General features: G+C 44.6%; 1 protein-coding gene across 1 annotated transcript in view; it reads left to right on the top strand.

The window, feature by feature from the left end:
- The window catches only part of GTF3C2 (general transcription factor IIIC subunit 2), a 118,716-nt gene that overhangs the window by 49,510 nt on the left and 54,081 nt on the right, over positions 1 to 15,125 (top strand). Inside the window, exons 7-10 of the mRNA XM_063441884.1 lie at positions 3,437 to 3,535; positions 7,600 to 7,827; positions 8,061 to 8,172; positions 11,183 to 11,300. Coding sequence (XP_063297954.1) covers positions 3,437 to 3,535; positions 7,600 to 7,827; positions 8,061 to 8,172; positions 11,183 to 11,300 — 557 coding nt within the window. The remainder of the gene's footprint in view (positions 1 to 3,436; positions 3,536 to 7,599; positions 7,828 to 8,060; positions 8,173 to 11,182; positions 11,301 to 15,125) is intronic.

The following is a 15,125-nucleotide window of genomic DNA, read 5'->3' as shown; positions in this document are numbered from 1 at the left end:
TGTCGGGCATCTCTGCCTTGGAGTTCGGGATCCCGCGAGGCCAACACCCATCCTCCACATATGAGGTATTACGCCCCCCCGGGCCAATCATAGTTAGCCGCCTCGCACAGTGGCAGTCACACCCAATCTCTCTCCGGATTAAAATGTCACCGAGAGGCCAACACCCCGCCATGACGTTCAGTGGCCACAAATCCCCTTGTGCCAAAGCATAGATCGAGCCTCTCAAGCCACTTGGCAACTAGTAGGGCCTCACCTGTCACCTACCTAGTAATTGCTTCGCCACTTGGCACTAGCTAGCCAGCCAGTATGACAATCCTGATTGAACTAATTATTAATATGTTGCAGTATGTTTCAGATCCCTGTAAAGGTTTTGACTTGTCAATCCCTACTACTCCAGTTTAGTTCACTACACCTACACGGAAAGGTGACACCTATCGGATTCCATCAGGTCATGGACCATGCCTCGTATTCAGGCAGAACTATGCAGACGCAACGTTCCTTTCTCAGTAACGGCCGAGAAAATGGAACTGTGCAGGCTCACATGTACCAATACGTAAATGCTGATGCTGGGGTAGGTGCGAGTTGCTCGAGCAACAACAACCTCCTTGCAACATTCTCAGCCCTCGTGTCCTCTAAGATATAAATATGAGAGACTAGAAATATGTTGTCGAACCATGACATCAACAGCACGCTGACCCTCACAAGGTCCTCCGTAAGCATACAATCATAACTCTATTCAATATTGAACACTTGGCCCGGTACGTTCAGCTATCCACAGGATATTGACTTTCTGTCATGCTATCTGACTTTAGGTCTGAAAGTTTTACACTAATAGGTGAATTAGGAAATAGATAAGTGTGACGCTACACCTATCAGATACTATATTATTATACGACACATGTCCTCTTTAAGCTGAGCCGGCCCCTACCTCATATTCATAGAAGTCACCATGGGCTGCCATGGCTGTTTTAATCGGTTGCTACTAACTGTATATTTGTTCTTTCAGGGTGAACTACTATCATAGTCAGTATTTCAGTAATACGTAGCTTCACGGTGAGGCCTACTTCAGCTTCCGGTATAATGCCCCTTACAGGATCATATCGACTTCTATATTAGGTCTTGGCCCCCTACATGTTGCTATTGACTGGTACAGTCATGTCAACTCAACTTGCACCCACACATGGGGTTCCCACATAAAACCAAAGGGGTTAGTTTTACTTTGGTTCAGTTACGCGAATTACGGCTTGTGGGTTGGCTCCTCATACTCGTGTTAGCTTGACTTGTCCACCGTTATGGTCCTTGTAGATACTTCATATTGTATATTCTTGTTGATACTGATACTAGGGACCTGAGCCAAGGAGGTTTTCTACATTAGTGACACTTTTCCGCTTCTCGACCCCTTTCTACTCTATTAGTTCCCCTATATAACTAGGCTGGTCAACTTGGCCCTCGCTATATTAAGCACTTATCTATGTTCATCTGTCTCTGGGCTATCCCATTATTTTCAGGCAACAGGGGCTTATATATGTGACAGGTTCACGATTCACTTACTTTGCAGAGTTTCTGCATTATTAGTATTACATTACAGGCTAGTATTACATCACAGGCTAGTATTTCCATATTCAGGCCACCTGGTTAGTCTAAGTCACTCGTGTTACTCTTTAAGTGGTCGCATGGTACATATTGGTTGTCACTTACATGTTTACAACTATTTCCCTAGCCCTTGTAGCGCTCACGTGTCTGGCAGATTCCGATATTTCAATGTACACAGTATTACTCCTCCAGATTTTAAGGTATTTCAAGTTGTGCCTTTAGTGGTCTCCCATCAATTGCGGTCACCAAGTCTTTCCATTACTAGTCACGTCACAGGTAAGTGGTCCTTCATTACATAATGTCGGTTATTATGTCTCTGGTTATGTTCGCTATCTTATTTTGCCACCTTCAATTTAGGCTATTTCGTGACAGGTCTGTCTAATGTGCTAGATTCAGCCTCTTTCAAATCCCTCACTAACTCTGACACCGCTATTATCTGACCTTTTACGACTTCCTGAGGCCACTGGAATTCACAGTCAGTGGCCAACACAGTGCACCATGTTGCTTTCAAAGCTCCTACCTAATTAAACATCACAATCGTTGCATACGGACTACCCACTACCAAAATGAGGCAACTGGGTCAACCCGTCCACATTACATACTATCCCATGAAAAATCTATGGTGCAGGAGGTGATTTTCGATTCCTCCTCCTCACCTTACCGCATATCGCATCTCTTCTGCTACTGTCACTTCACAGGATTATCCTCACTAGCAACAAGGCATGTTACACGTACGGTTATCATTTAACGCGGCTCGGACGAACCCTAGACTTATTCATGACATTAGTGTTGGACAAGGGCCGCATCTATGGCATCAAGACTTCACGTTCCAGTCCATATCATTACACTCCAGGTCACTGGAAGTCATCAGCATATACAACATCCATACCCCAACTAGTACAGGCAACACGAAGAGCATGCGTGAAATTTCCTCATAATGTAATTATATGGTATTATGTTCTTTACTCAATAAATATATTTTGAGCATGATATGTATTCCTTTTTGCCCACTTTATTTACCGGCCTACAGCATACGTCGGTTTCGGCACACCTCAACTGACTTTTCCTATCTCAGGTTTGCTAAATACAATCTCATTTTATATCATATGGTAAAATAAAGGCACTTGAAGACAAGTGCCAAATACACACACCATCCCTGTGTACCAATGGTACCAATAAAAAAATGGCCAAAAATAATTAAGAATACTTATACTTATGCAGATAATTTTCCATGTACGACACAAAAGAATAGTACATAGTATAGACTGTATATACAAATAAATTAGTATATAAGTAATTGGATACACTCACGAATTCCAGAGCCGTGCCAGGCTCTGTATATAATGCCCAAAGGTGCCTCAAAGACTATGTGGAGGATCTTGAATGGTGTCCCCCAAAATCAGGAAAAAGCAGCAATGATGATGTTAAAAGTAAACAAATTTATTACAAATAAAGGTTTAAAAGTAGACTGTGCAGGTCCCATATGGTGACACACAAGCTCACAGCTATGCAGACGCGTTTTAACTCAGTCCGAGTTTTCAGATCATATTCCATGTAGCCTCGAACACAAAAATATAAATAAATATTATAGTATGTGTGATCATTTATTCTCCCGCCTCCTTACTATGAGTAATATAAGTGGCTCCTTATTCTGATGCTTCTTATTGGGCATGTGTTTTTATTAGCGTTTATGCAGTGCCATATTTTACAGAGCTTTCCAATTCTAGAGGTGAAGGAGGCCCTGCTCTGGGGGTTCTGAGTTCCAGGTAGTAATGTTGGCATTGCTCTAAACAGTCGATATTTGGACCTTGCATTAATAGATCTATTCCTGATTTGCTTCCAGTGATTATGAGACGTACATCCCCTCTCAAGCTACATCACCGCAATTCGCCATCCGCAGAGAAGGTATTAAGGAAGACAGTGACATCTACACACTCGGAAGGTAGGTGATGCTGGAGTGATATTAGCTCAGGAAGCTTTATACAGTATACATAGTAATGACTCTTGGTGTCGTGTGCAGCAGCTGTGGTAATGACCAGAAATGGAGTATATGGAAGATTTGGTCATAATGACTGAATGTGGAGTGTATGAATGGTGTGGTTGTAACCGGAGGGCGGAGTGTGTAGCCCTAGTCCTAGCAGGGACTCTTTTCCACTGGATCCACAAAAGTAAAATAAGGAACAAGTAAAACACCAAAGGAATATCTCACCTCCTCTCCAGCAATTGGACGACACACAGTTCTGGGAGTACTACTGAAGTTTGAGTCACACACAGCTTTTATACTCATGCAAAAAAAGGAGTTTTCCCACACAATAATACAAGGGTTTCAATCCCAGGATCCTCTGTGCCTGAGAGATAATTGAGTGAGAAAACCCTATAATTTAATTATCTCTCAGGTACTGAAACCCCAACAAAATATACTGTACCCCCACCATACATCGGAACCCCACAAAAAGTACATTCCTTGATACCCCCGACCTTAGTGTATAACATATCTGTGACGAACTGTGCCTTGTCACGTGTTCTTGGAGGGGCCTGCTGGCCAACCTCTTACCAAAAGACTATGGGCCCTTTAAGAAACTATGTGAAGAAACTTGGTTCGTGGAATTTTATATTTGGTTCGGCAACCTACCAGCCGCACGAACCGGAGACCACCCTGGAGCTTGTTAAGCCTAATGCTAATTGTTGGACTTCCAACATCGCCTGTGTTCGGTTCTACAACACTTAGAAAGGCGCTGTTCAGTGGAAACGTTCTCACGAACAAGAGGATTAAGCTTCAGGGTAAGACTATTGACTCTGTTCGGTAGTTTGTTCTTTTCCTTTTTTTTTTCTACCGAACTAGACCAAACGTAAGCCCTGATTCTCTGGAACTGTTTTGGGCATGGGACCATGCGGGCGGTCGGTCAAATTATGACTTCCAGGAAATCACTGAATCCCTGAACTTATCTGGGTGATTTTTGGATATGTTGGTCACCCAGATCAGGGCTATCAGAGGATGTAACTTTGTGGGCATATTGTGTGTTTTAAGGTATTTTGGGGGTTTTATAAAAATGTGTGTTTCCTGTGCCTGGAGATAATTGAGTTTAATATAGTGCTGACCTATTTTGTATGGGAGTGTCCTGGACCTGAGACCAATGTAATAGTTTGAATGTTTTTACTGTAGTCTACTCTCAGGTCCAGGGAGAGGGAGGGGAGGGGGGGGGGAGTGCCCTGTGGATGGGGACCTTCATATAAGGCCAGTTGTGGCTACCATTAAACAGATTTGTTTTACCCTTCATGAAGTCTTGTAATGGATCACCTGGCACCCCGACTGGGTACCTCCGTTGAAGGATGCTCCTAGCGCTTCCTGAGGGCTCCAAGCGCTCCGCCAGACACCACAACCATCGTAGACTCCTCCAGAGAGCGAGGCAGGAACAAGCTCTTACAAGAGCTCAGTAGTGATTTAGCAAGATGAGTATGACAAGTATAGCAATCCCTTGTAGCAGATTCCCCCAAAAAGAGACTGCACTCCAAATTGAGGGTGAAGTAGAACTGAGGTTTTTAATGACACACACTCTGCTTTTATGCAATTCTCCCGTGCAAGGGAGACGCCCACAGACAATTATACATTACCCAATCACACAATGGTTACATCCCACCCATCTCCTCCCCTTAGCCCAAGAGGTAACACAATTAGCCATACAGTTTAAAACATAATTTTTACTCAACTTTCATAACTCTAAAACTGTACATCCAATATTAATAAAAGTCACATATTATTAATCAGCATATTTCAAATACAAACATACCCAAAAATCATTTGAAGCCGTTTGGGAGATAGATATGTCACCTTTGACCGACCGCAAGCACATTTTCATGCCCAAAACAGTTCCAGAGAATCAGGTTGTGCGGCCGGTCTATTTCCCATGTTAAAGTCACTTCAAACAGACGAACGACAACCATTCGAATTGTGGAACTGTCGAATGCATTAGTTCCAGGGAAGGTAAAACTTCAGCGGTGTTCGTGCCGTTCTGTAGACGATTTTAGTTCCGTGAGTTTGACGGCACACACCGCTGACTTCATTCGAATTAATCAAAATGGCCGCCGCCAAGTGTTCGGTTTTCTAATGGCGGCCACTTCAACTACTTCGGGACTTCGGCTGCATCCGAAGTGCCATGCCAAAACTACAGGTCCTTTCCCAAAGTACTTAAAGGAAAACTCCAGTGCCAGGAAAACAGCACTGCAGGTTCCCTCTTCCTCCCACCCCCCAATCCCGAGTTGCTGAAGGGGTGAAAACCCCTTCAGTCACTTACCTGAGGCAGCGACGATGTCACTCGTTGCTGCCTCCTCCTCCGCGCCGCTCCTCCTTCTGACTCCGTCGGCCGGTGGGCGTGACTGATCCCGCCCACCGGCCGAGGAGACCTAATGTGCGCGCATTAGGTCTCCCCATAGGAAAGCATTGAAAAAGATTTCAATGTTTTCCTATGGGGAATTGAGCGACGCTGGAGGTCCTCACACAGCGTGAGGACGTCCAACTGTGCTATGAGTCAGGAAGTTCCCTCTAGTGGCTGTCTAGTAGACAGCCACTAGAGGTGGAGTTAACCCTGCAAGGTAATTATTGCAGTTTATAAAAAAGACTAATTACACTTGCAGGGTTAAGAGTAGTGGGAGTTGGCACCCAGACCACTCCAATGGGCAGAAGTGGTCTGGGTGCCTGGAGTGTCCCTTTAAAGGGCCAGAAACAGCACTATAAAAATCCATTATGCCCAAATACGGTTCTTAAAGGGCCATACACAGTCCAATACAAGTCCATAAGCCCCAAATCAGTTCCTTAAAGGGCAATACATCCCAGGGGCCATAGTCACATGGCAGGAGGCTGGCAATCCGTCTTCTCCAATGCCCAGTGGCGAGGCTGGTTCTGCCACAAGTCTAGGCTCATGTTTGGGGGATATATTCACTCTGGGTGATTGCTAGAATAACTATACTCCCTTGGATCACAACGATTGCTCTTGTAAGAGCAGCCTGTTACACTCTCTGGACAAGGAGAGGTCTGCCTACTGGAAGCTGGATCCTGGTCTTGGGTCCAGGGTGGGTGGAGGACAGTGAGACCTCAACCAAGCTGTGGCGGTTTGTGGGTTTTACGGAGGTTATGGTGTCTGGTGCGGTGCTTATGGTACTCAAGGATTACTAGGAAGTAGCGATTGACGGAGGTACCCAGTCGGGGTGCCAGGCGGTCCGTCACAATATCCAAGAATCACTCAAATCGGTTCCATGGAAATAGGTGCCCTGGCTGGTCTCCGTACGTGAGATTCCCGTGCGAACACCAGACAAGGGAAGTTCTTTATTTCAGGATACGAATGCTCCCCCTGTTCGGTAGTTTATATCTCCCGAATGTTGTTAGTCTAGGTGGTCTGGAAACAGAAAGGGCAGCGGTCTAGGCTTTACCGGCATTCGCGCAAGTGCCTAGTCAAAAAGAGTTCCAGGCAATCAACAACCAAGTACCGCTGCCCACGTTCGGTAGACAAGATAGCCGCCACTCTTTTGTTTGCCACGTGTTTGGTTATACGAAATGGCGGCCACCCAGGGGAAGCATTTATTAATTACTTCCCTTGCGATTTCGCACTTAAGTAGTTGGTGTCAACGTTCTAATGGGGTACAGAGGTGGTCTTCGTTCAGGAGACGAAAGAATTCTGTTCGTATGATGTCACCAGAACGGAAAAAGGAGGAAACGGACAAATACAAGGGGAAAGTATATATAAAAAGTACTGGAAATTCTCCATTCTGCTACAGAGTGTATGGATGGTGGTGTTGTAACCAGAGGGTGGAGTGTAAGGGTGGTGTGGTAGTAACTGAGGGTGGAGTGTACGGGTGGTATGGTAGTAACCGACGGTGGAGTGTATGGATATGAGAACTGGTGCTTCTTGTCTACCAGGTGAGAAAATCAAAAGTAGTTAGTTGTCTGTGTATCTGGACTTATTGGTCAATGTTCCCTCCATGTGTCTTAAACTCTGTATGCTCTCTCTCCAGGTTTCAATCTCTTCCACCACACCCTGAGCGGTGGGACATGACCTTCTTTGTTGGGGGGCCTGTGTGGGCCATGGAGTGGTGCCCAACCATGTCGGGAAGCAGGTCATGCCAGTACCTGGCTTTGTACTGTCACAAAGGCATGGATGACCAAACCAGAGTGGACATAACAAAGACTGGACCAGCTTTGCTACAGCTGTGGAACCTGGGGCCCCTGGATATGGAGAGAGGGTCTGTATCTCATGGATACTCCTAGTGTAGATAATGTGTCCATGATTCTCTCTACAAAATGTTTATGGGAGAGAACTCTGGGAAATGTAATGTCAAGTGTCTAACTCAAGCTGTCAGTTAAATCAATTGGGGGTGGGGGGGGGGGGGGTCTGGCACATGGACTGTCTCTGACACAGACAGATCCATATGAATCGGGGGCTTTGTTTTTTAACCATGTCATTTCTTCTTTCCAGTGCTGAGTCTGCAGCAACGTTCTCCTATGGCTTGGCTTTGGACCACGGCTGCATCTGGGATTTGAAATTCTGCCCTAGTGGAGGTTGGGAGCTTCCTAGTATCCCAAGAAAGGTAAACGTGTAACTTTTACATGCTTCTAGTAGAACGTTGCATAGTTTTCACGTGCAGACTATGTGGAGGGCGAGGGGTTAAAGAGGTCTCAATAATTGAGAAATATACACAGAATTTACATTAACCAACCCGGAAGTCTAGTTCTGGACTTACTAATGACACACCTGAAGGTGGAGTTAAACCTCTGGCAGCAGAGGGGATAATCTCTGTATGTGCAGCATTTCACAGTGACTGTCACTTTCAGTGATCGTTGTGCTTGGAGTAACCCTTTTGCCGTTTGCCTCTTCTATATTTAAGTGGGGGAGACCCCAGAACTCTGGGAAGGAACCCACAGAGCTAAATCGGACATAACCTGACCGGAAAATAACCCTGATCGATAGGGAAGGGCAATAGTGGAATGTAGCGGAGCTCAAATACCACGACTAGGTATCTTCTATTCCTTCCTCGAAGCTGAAAGAAGCACTATAAAAATGCAAGACCCTTTCCCCCCAGCAACTAGACTACACATAGTAATGGGAGTCAACTGATTTTTATATAGCCACACACGGCTTTTATGAACTGACCCCTAGCATGGGGTTTCCACATCAACATTACAAGGGTTTTCCTCTCTCTGTTTCTGAGAGATAATTGAGTGAGAAAACTATAATTCAACTATCTCTCAGATACAGAAAAACATAGAAAAGATAACATAGGAACCCCACAAAAGTTATATCGCCGAATAGCGCTCAGATCCCTTCGGTAGTTTGGAAATGTCATTCAAATGAAGTTTTGACTGGTTGGCCACGAGGCGATGCCCCAAAATAGGTCCATAAAAAACAAGGTAACAACCAGTCATTTTTCGGGTGTTCTCATATGAACACCGACGAACGCTCCTCCTGTGCAGTAGTGCATGCCTCCCAAACACCGTTCTCCTAATTGTTTGGGAAGTTGGATGGACAGCGGTACAAGATTCCCGGGTGTTCGTGGGGTCGCGTAACCGACAAACCGTTCGACATACTCGACGACCTGTGTTCGGGAGACAAATTGCCGCGTCTTCTGTTTTACGAAAGGCGGCCACACAGAGAAAGCACTTGATATAATTGCTAATTTGTGGGTAATAGCTAGGGGTGGTCGGTGATCAAAGAGTGTGAACACGGGGACCACAAAGAGATAAATAAAAGTTTATTCCACTAATCCATTTCGCTGCATGGAACATGGGTCATAGTCAAAGGGACACACTAAGAGCACAAAGCGGCTTCCTGCAAAGCTGTTGAAATCGAAAGAAGGGGAAAAACTAGGATAAAAAGACAATGATAGGGTGGGATTTGTGGCAGAACCACTGCCTATTCGTGGAGTTCCTTTTATATTGTGTGTGTTTCCCTGTAAGTTTCATACTGTGCCCACTCCGTTTTCGGGAGAGCTCCCATGAACAGAACTCCTTCATCTCCCAAACGGGGACCACCCCAACAGCCCAAATAGAACTTTCTCACCTCGATCATCGGTGCGAAACCGCAAGGGAAACAATTGAGAGCTCCCCTTTGTGACTGCTATTTCGTATAAACTAACAGGGGGAGCGTTTGTGGTTTGTTTCCCGACTCGTTTGAACGTAGACCTCCATGTGCCCCATTGGAACGTTCACACTAATCAGAAAGTTTGCACTCGCATCATAAGTGAAACCGCAAGGGATGTAATTAATGAATGCTCCCCTGGGTGGCCACCATTTCGTATAGATAAACGCCAACCAGGGGGAGAATTTGTATCCCGAAAGGAGACGCTTCCCTTGCCTGGTTCACACCGGGACCCCACGAACTGAGGCGGGTCAAGGAATGTACCGCTGTGAGGGTCCCTGAGGTTGGTGTGGACCCTTTTGGGGAACTGGTTAGTTTGGCGGGCTTTCAGTGCCTGGGAGACAATGGAACCAAAGCTTGTTCCTGCGCTTTGACCCCCAGGCCCAGAGGCTTCTGGGATGAAGACCCCTTGCCTGAGTGACAGGCTTTCTGTACCTGAGAGACAAAAGGTCAGTGACCCCCCTTTCCCGCGTTTTGGCTCCCAGGTAGAGAAGATTCTGGGATACACCCCTATCTATGTGTGTTGGAGACACCTTGTATATGCATAAAAGCCGAGTGTGGCAAAATAAAATTGTGTTGTACCTCCAGAGCTGTATCTCGTCCAGTTACTGGGTGTAAATGGGTCTCTTTGTATTCTAAAGTGGTTCCTGAGCGGCTGCAGGAAGGTAATGCCGCTACACACTGTTTTTGGTGAAGAGGGTCATTACAAGCACGGTCCTGGTGTCTGGGACATACTTTACTCACAAGATAATTTAGCTAGCTCCCAGACACCAGGGGGCCTAACATAACGTTAACCCTAAACACAATGTTCCGTACAGTGCTTCCAAACATTTGACATCCCAGTGTAGCTATTTTCCGTAGGGGTAACCAGTTCAAAAAGATCAGCGCTATCTAGCTCAAGTTATTTTTAGCAACAATTTTAGCCGGTGTGTGATTACATGAAGGTTCTGGGTAGCTCCCGGTTGGGCCTTGTTAGAGGAGTCCCTGAATGGTGGAGCTGGGAGAACCTGTTAGAAGGGAAGGCTTGGTGTAGTGAAAGTAAAAAAAAAAAAAAAAAAAATTCTAATGTTCAGGGAAGATGGTGACAAGGAGTCCTGCACCAGTTCATAGTGACGGGTGCTCCGTCACAACTGGTTAGAGAACTAATAAAGAACACAATTAGTCACTGAAACACAGTTTACCTTTGAACAAACACAAATAACTGAGGGATGGGCGGAGCAGTAATGAAAGGACGTGATTCCTCGCGCTCTGTTTATTCCATGTTTTTCTGAGGCTTTTTTGCTGCTGTTTATGTAAGGTGGAGTACAGAAAGAATGCTAAATATTTGCCTCCTGCCATTAAAACGGAGATTATTTCATCAAAGCTAAAATAAGCTCCATCACGAGATACACACGCAGACATATTGTGCCTATTAATAATAAAATAATATTGTTTAATGTCCAGTCTCATCCGCGTATCCCTAGAACTCACAGATGGCGCGACTTGGTCTCTTGGCTGCTGCCTTCTCCAGCGGATTTATTGAAATCTACAGCTTGCCCCACCCGGAATCCCTCTACACCCATCGCAAAGAGCAGGTAAAAGGTAGGACGCAACGTGCCGTGCTACTGGGACGTGTCGGGTGGGCATGGGTCTTAATGCTGTATGTTACTTTCAAAGTAATGAATCCCTGACCTGGGAAGCTGACAATCTAAAGTGGATGATCTGCGCAGTGCCTTCTATCCTCCTGCCTTCTTTCTATGTGTTGGGCTGCCCAGGGGTCTGTCACTGCACGCATTGTTGCTGCTTTAGTAAATCCGCTCAGACCTTTTCACATCACATACCTAGACCAGTGATATTCACGTTTTAACAGCCAAATACTTGATAGGGGAACTTTTTCAGTAATTTTAAACTAAAATTGCAGTTTTCTCCAAATCCGGCTTTAATGATTAAACACTGATGTTTCATTAATGGACCGTAATAAAGTTAACAGAGCAACGAGGCCATTAAAACTGTCATTTGATAAGAATAACCCCCCCCCCCCCCCCCCCTGCCGATACACCTGTATCATTCACTCTTCATGAGATCTGAACCGAAAACTGACCAATTCTATGAATCGCTTGTACGATAAAACTACTGGTTCCATTCAATAAGTCATTTTTCTGTGTCCTCTATTCAGACACCGTTCCCAATAAACGCTATTAAAGGGATTCTGTTTGTCGTCATAGGTAATGCATAAAAAGGTCCCTATCCAACAGAGGATTTATAGGACAAGTAGTGTATCCTCATAGAGCACTTCCAACTGTCACATAAGAAGATTGGAATTGCTTTTTGTAACTGAATCCGGCCATACTGCTATAAGTTAATACGGCCGGTTTGATTGTTTAGTGGGCTGGCCGTGTTTCACCGTTGGCAGAGCAGTGGACCATACATACAGCCCAACAATCCGTGTTTAGCAGCAGCTGCTATGAGCTACACTCGGCAATGAGAGCTGGTCATGGCACGCTTAGCACCAAGCAAAGTGATTTATGGTGCTCACACTAAAAGCGTATACTGGAGTGAGGAGAGCCGTGAAGGCTGTGCTAAAACTCCCTTACCGCCCAAGTAGTTTGTGTGTGATGTTTTTACCCCATGATGCTGTGAGCGATGTCATGAACAAGGTGAGCCTTTACTTTTCCCACTTGCACCGCAAATTTATTTACACTATGACAGATCCATGCTGCTTCATAATCAGGATAAACACAGGCCGGGATAAAATACTGCAATTTAATGGACTATTATTAAAAGCATATTATTATAGTCACTCAGGATACTTCGCTAAACACAAATAGAAGTATTTTCAAAACTGCAAAACGTATCACAACACTGATATCATCAGTGAAAGGAATTTGCCAAGATTTGTGACTACTAAAAAAAAGACTGGACATACCTCGTTTTGAATACCCTGGGTTGTCTGTAGGGTGCGCGGTTATACCGTCCCCGTTATATGTAATGTCTCCAATAGGGAGCGCTGTTATACCGTCTCCGTTATATGTAATGTCTCCAGTAGGGTGCGCGGTTATACCGTCCCCGTTATATGTAATTTCTCCAGTAGGGTGCGCTGTTATACCGTCCCAGTTATATGTAATGTCTCCAGTAGGGTGCGCTGTTATACCGTCCCCGTTATATGTAATGTCTCCAGTAGGGTGCGCTGTTATACCGTCCCGTTATATGTAATGTCTCCAGTAGGGCGTGCTGTTATACCGTCCCGTTATATGGAATGTCTCCAGTAGGGCGTGCTGTTATACCGTCCCGTTATATGTAATGTCTCCAGTAGGGAGCGCTGTTATACCGTCCCGTTATATGTAATGTCTCCAGTAGGGTGTGCTGTTATACCGTCCCGTTATATGTAATGTCTCCAGTAGGGTGTGCTGTTATACCGTCCCCGTTATATGTAATGTCTCCAGTAGGGAGCGCTGTTATACCGTCCCGTTATATGTAATGTCTCCTGTAGGGCGTGCTGTTATACTGTCCCCGTTATATGTAATGTCTCCAGCACTTCAGAAAATTTAATGGCATCTGGTTGGAAAACGGTTATGCAGACCCTTTTAAAGGCAAAATGACATCATCATTGAATATCAGATAATAACAAATAAACATCATTAATTGGATTAAATGTTATGTGACTATATCAGTGTCCACCCATCAATATTATTAATTGGCTCAGGGATTTGAGTGACTAGCTAGGTGTCCTCCCACCGGGAGGTGGTATTGTTCTGGACACGGGTGTGGACAGAAGGCTCAAGCGCCATCTTTCCCAGCATGAGGTTTACTCGGTGGAAAGGGGGGCTTGAGCGTCATTTTACACAGTCAGTGATGTCAGGTCTTGTGGTCAGGTGCAAGGTTCTTTTATGAATAGAACATTTCATTAGTACAGTGTTCTCATGGCCTTGGCTCTGGCCTTGGTTATACTTTGTTGCATGTTACAGGAGATTCAATAATTCCGGAGTCAGCTATGTCTTTATAGAAAATACAGTCTCTGTTCATTGTATTAAATGTGCTGGGAAACTCTGTCATGTAATGTAGTTTAAGATGGAGGATCTGTCAGGTAATGAGGACAAAATGGAGGGTCTGTCACAGTGTAAGGTTAAAATGGAGTTAGTACAATAATTCAATACAAGTTCAATAAAGATTTTTAATAATTCTACATCAGTCCCCCCTATGAAATGTTAAATTCTAAAAGATAAACTTTATTGGTTAGTTTCAGAAGACAGGTTAGCCCAAAGGCACAAAACCCTATGAAGTAACGGTTCTTAAAGTCTTCTTAGTTCTTCAGAGGGACATCATAAATAGACAAGCTTACATTACCATATGGACCTGTGTTATCTGGAGTATAGGCACAACAAATCATGGTGACTGGTAAATGTTATTGGTTGCAATAGATATAATAAATGCAAATCAAAATATTATTATTATCAGTGACGGTTGGGAAAATGGGCTCAAACTTTCCTTTTACTGCAAAATCATCTGGTACCCCCCCATGGCACACCTATGGCATCAATATATATATATGTCAAACTTTCCCTTTAGAGGGGTGCTCCTCTTTGTGTTCTGAAGCATGAATGTGGTGTGTCAAGAGTACCTTGTCATGTATTATGTGTATGGACATAATAACCTTGGCTAGGGCACATTTGCTTATGCATTGTAGTATTAAACCTGTCCCACGCTACATCAGCGTAGGTGGACTCTGATCATTTAGTCAATGTTAATATCACCACAAACTCAGGATGGGCAAATAATCCCGAGGAAGCTTGGCGTTTGGATCTTTTTAGCTTCACAAGGTCTCCTTTTGGGGTCCTCGGCTTTCCATCGATGGCAGGTGGTCAGGCATTATTATGGCCATCAAACACCTACTTGTTGGTATCTTTTTATTTAACAAGTCATTTTTTCTTTAGAGTCAAAAGTGTGTCAAAATCGACAAATGTTACTTCTCATGTTGCAGAGAGAGAAAGAGTCTTGAATCTGGAACAATGAATCCACTGAGTGATCTCTGCAACTTTCACAATGCACTATTGGGTATATGGTCTTGGTTGTCACATTGATGACCGGCTAGGCTTCTGGCCATCCTGACAAAATGTCTATTATAACTAGTGCATATTTGACCCAGCAGCTCTTTGGCACCTGGATATAGTCACTTGGATTCTTGAAAGGGATAGTGAGAGTTAGCTAGGTGCTTAGGATTCTCCTCCTCTTCTGCCTGAGCTGTCCTTGGCACAAATAACACAGGATCGGCAGTAACTGATGATTAGAGGAGTAATTCTAGGTGCTTTAGAGTATTTAGAGATCAAAGAGTTCATGAGGGTCTTGAATAGGTATAAAGTTCCATGGGCTCACTGCCCAGTACATGTTTTTGGGTAAACAGAGCTTGAGAGTGTTGGAGTACAGCCCGTC

Source organism: Pelobates fuscus, chromosome 2, assembly GCF_036172605.1.
Source record: "Pelobates fuscus isolate aPelFus1 chromosome 2, aPelFus1.pri, whole genome shotgun sequence".
NCBI classification, from domain to species: Eukaryota; Metazoa; Chordata; class Amphibia; order Anura; family Pelobatidae; genus Pelobates; species Pelobates fuscus.
This window is presented reverse-complemented; position numbering and strand designations above follow the sequence as displayed.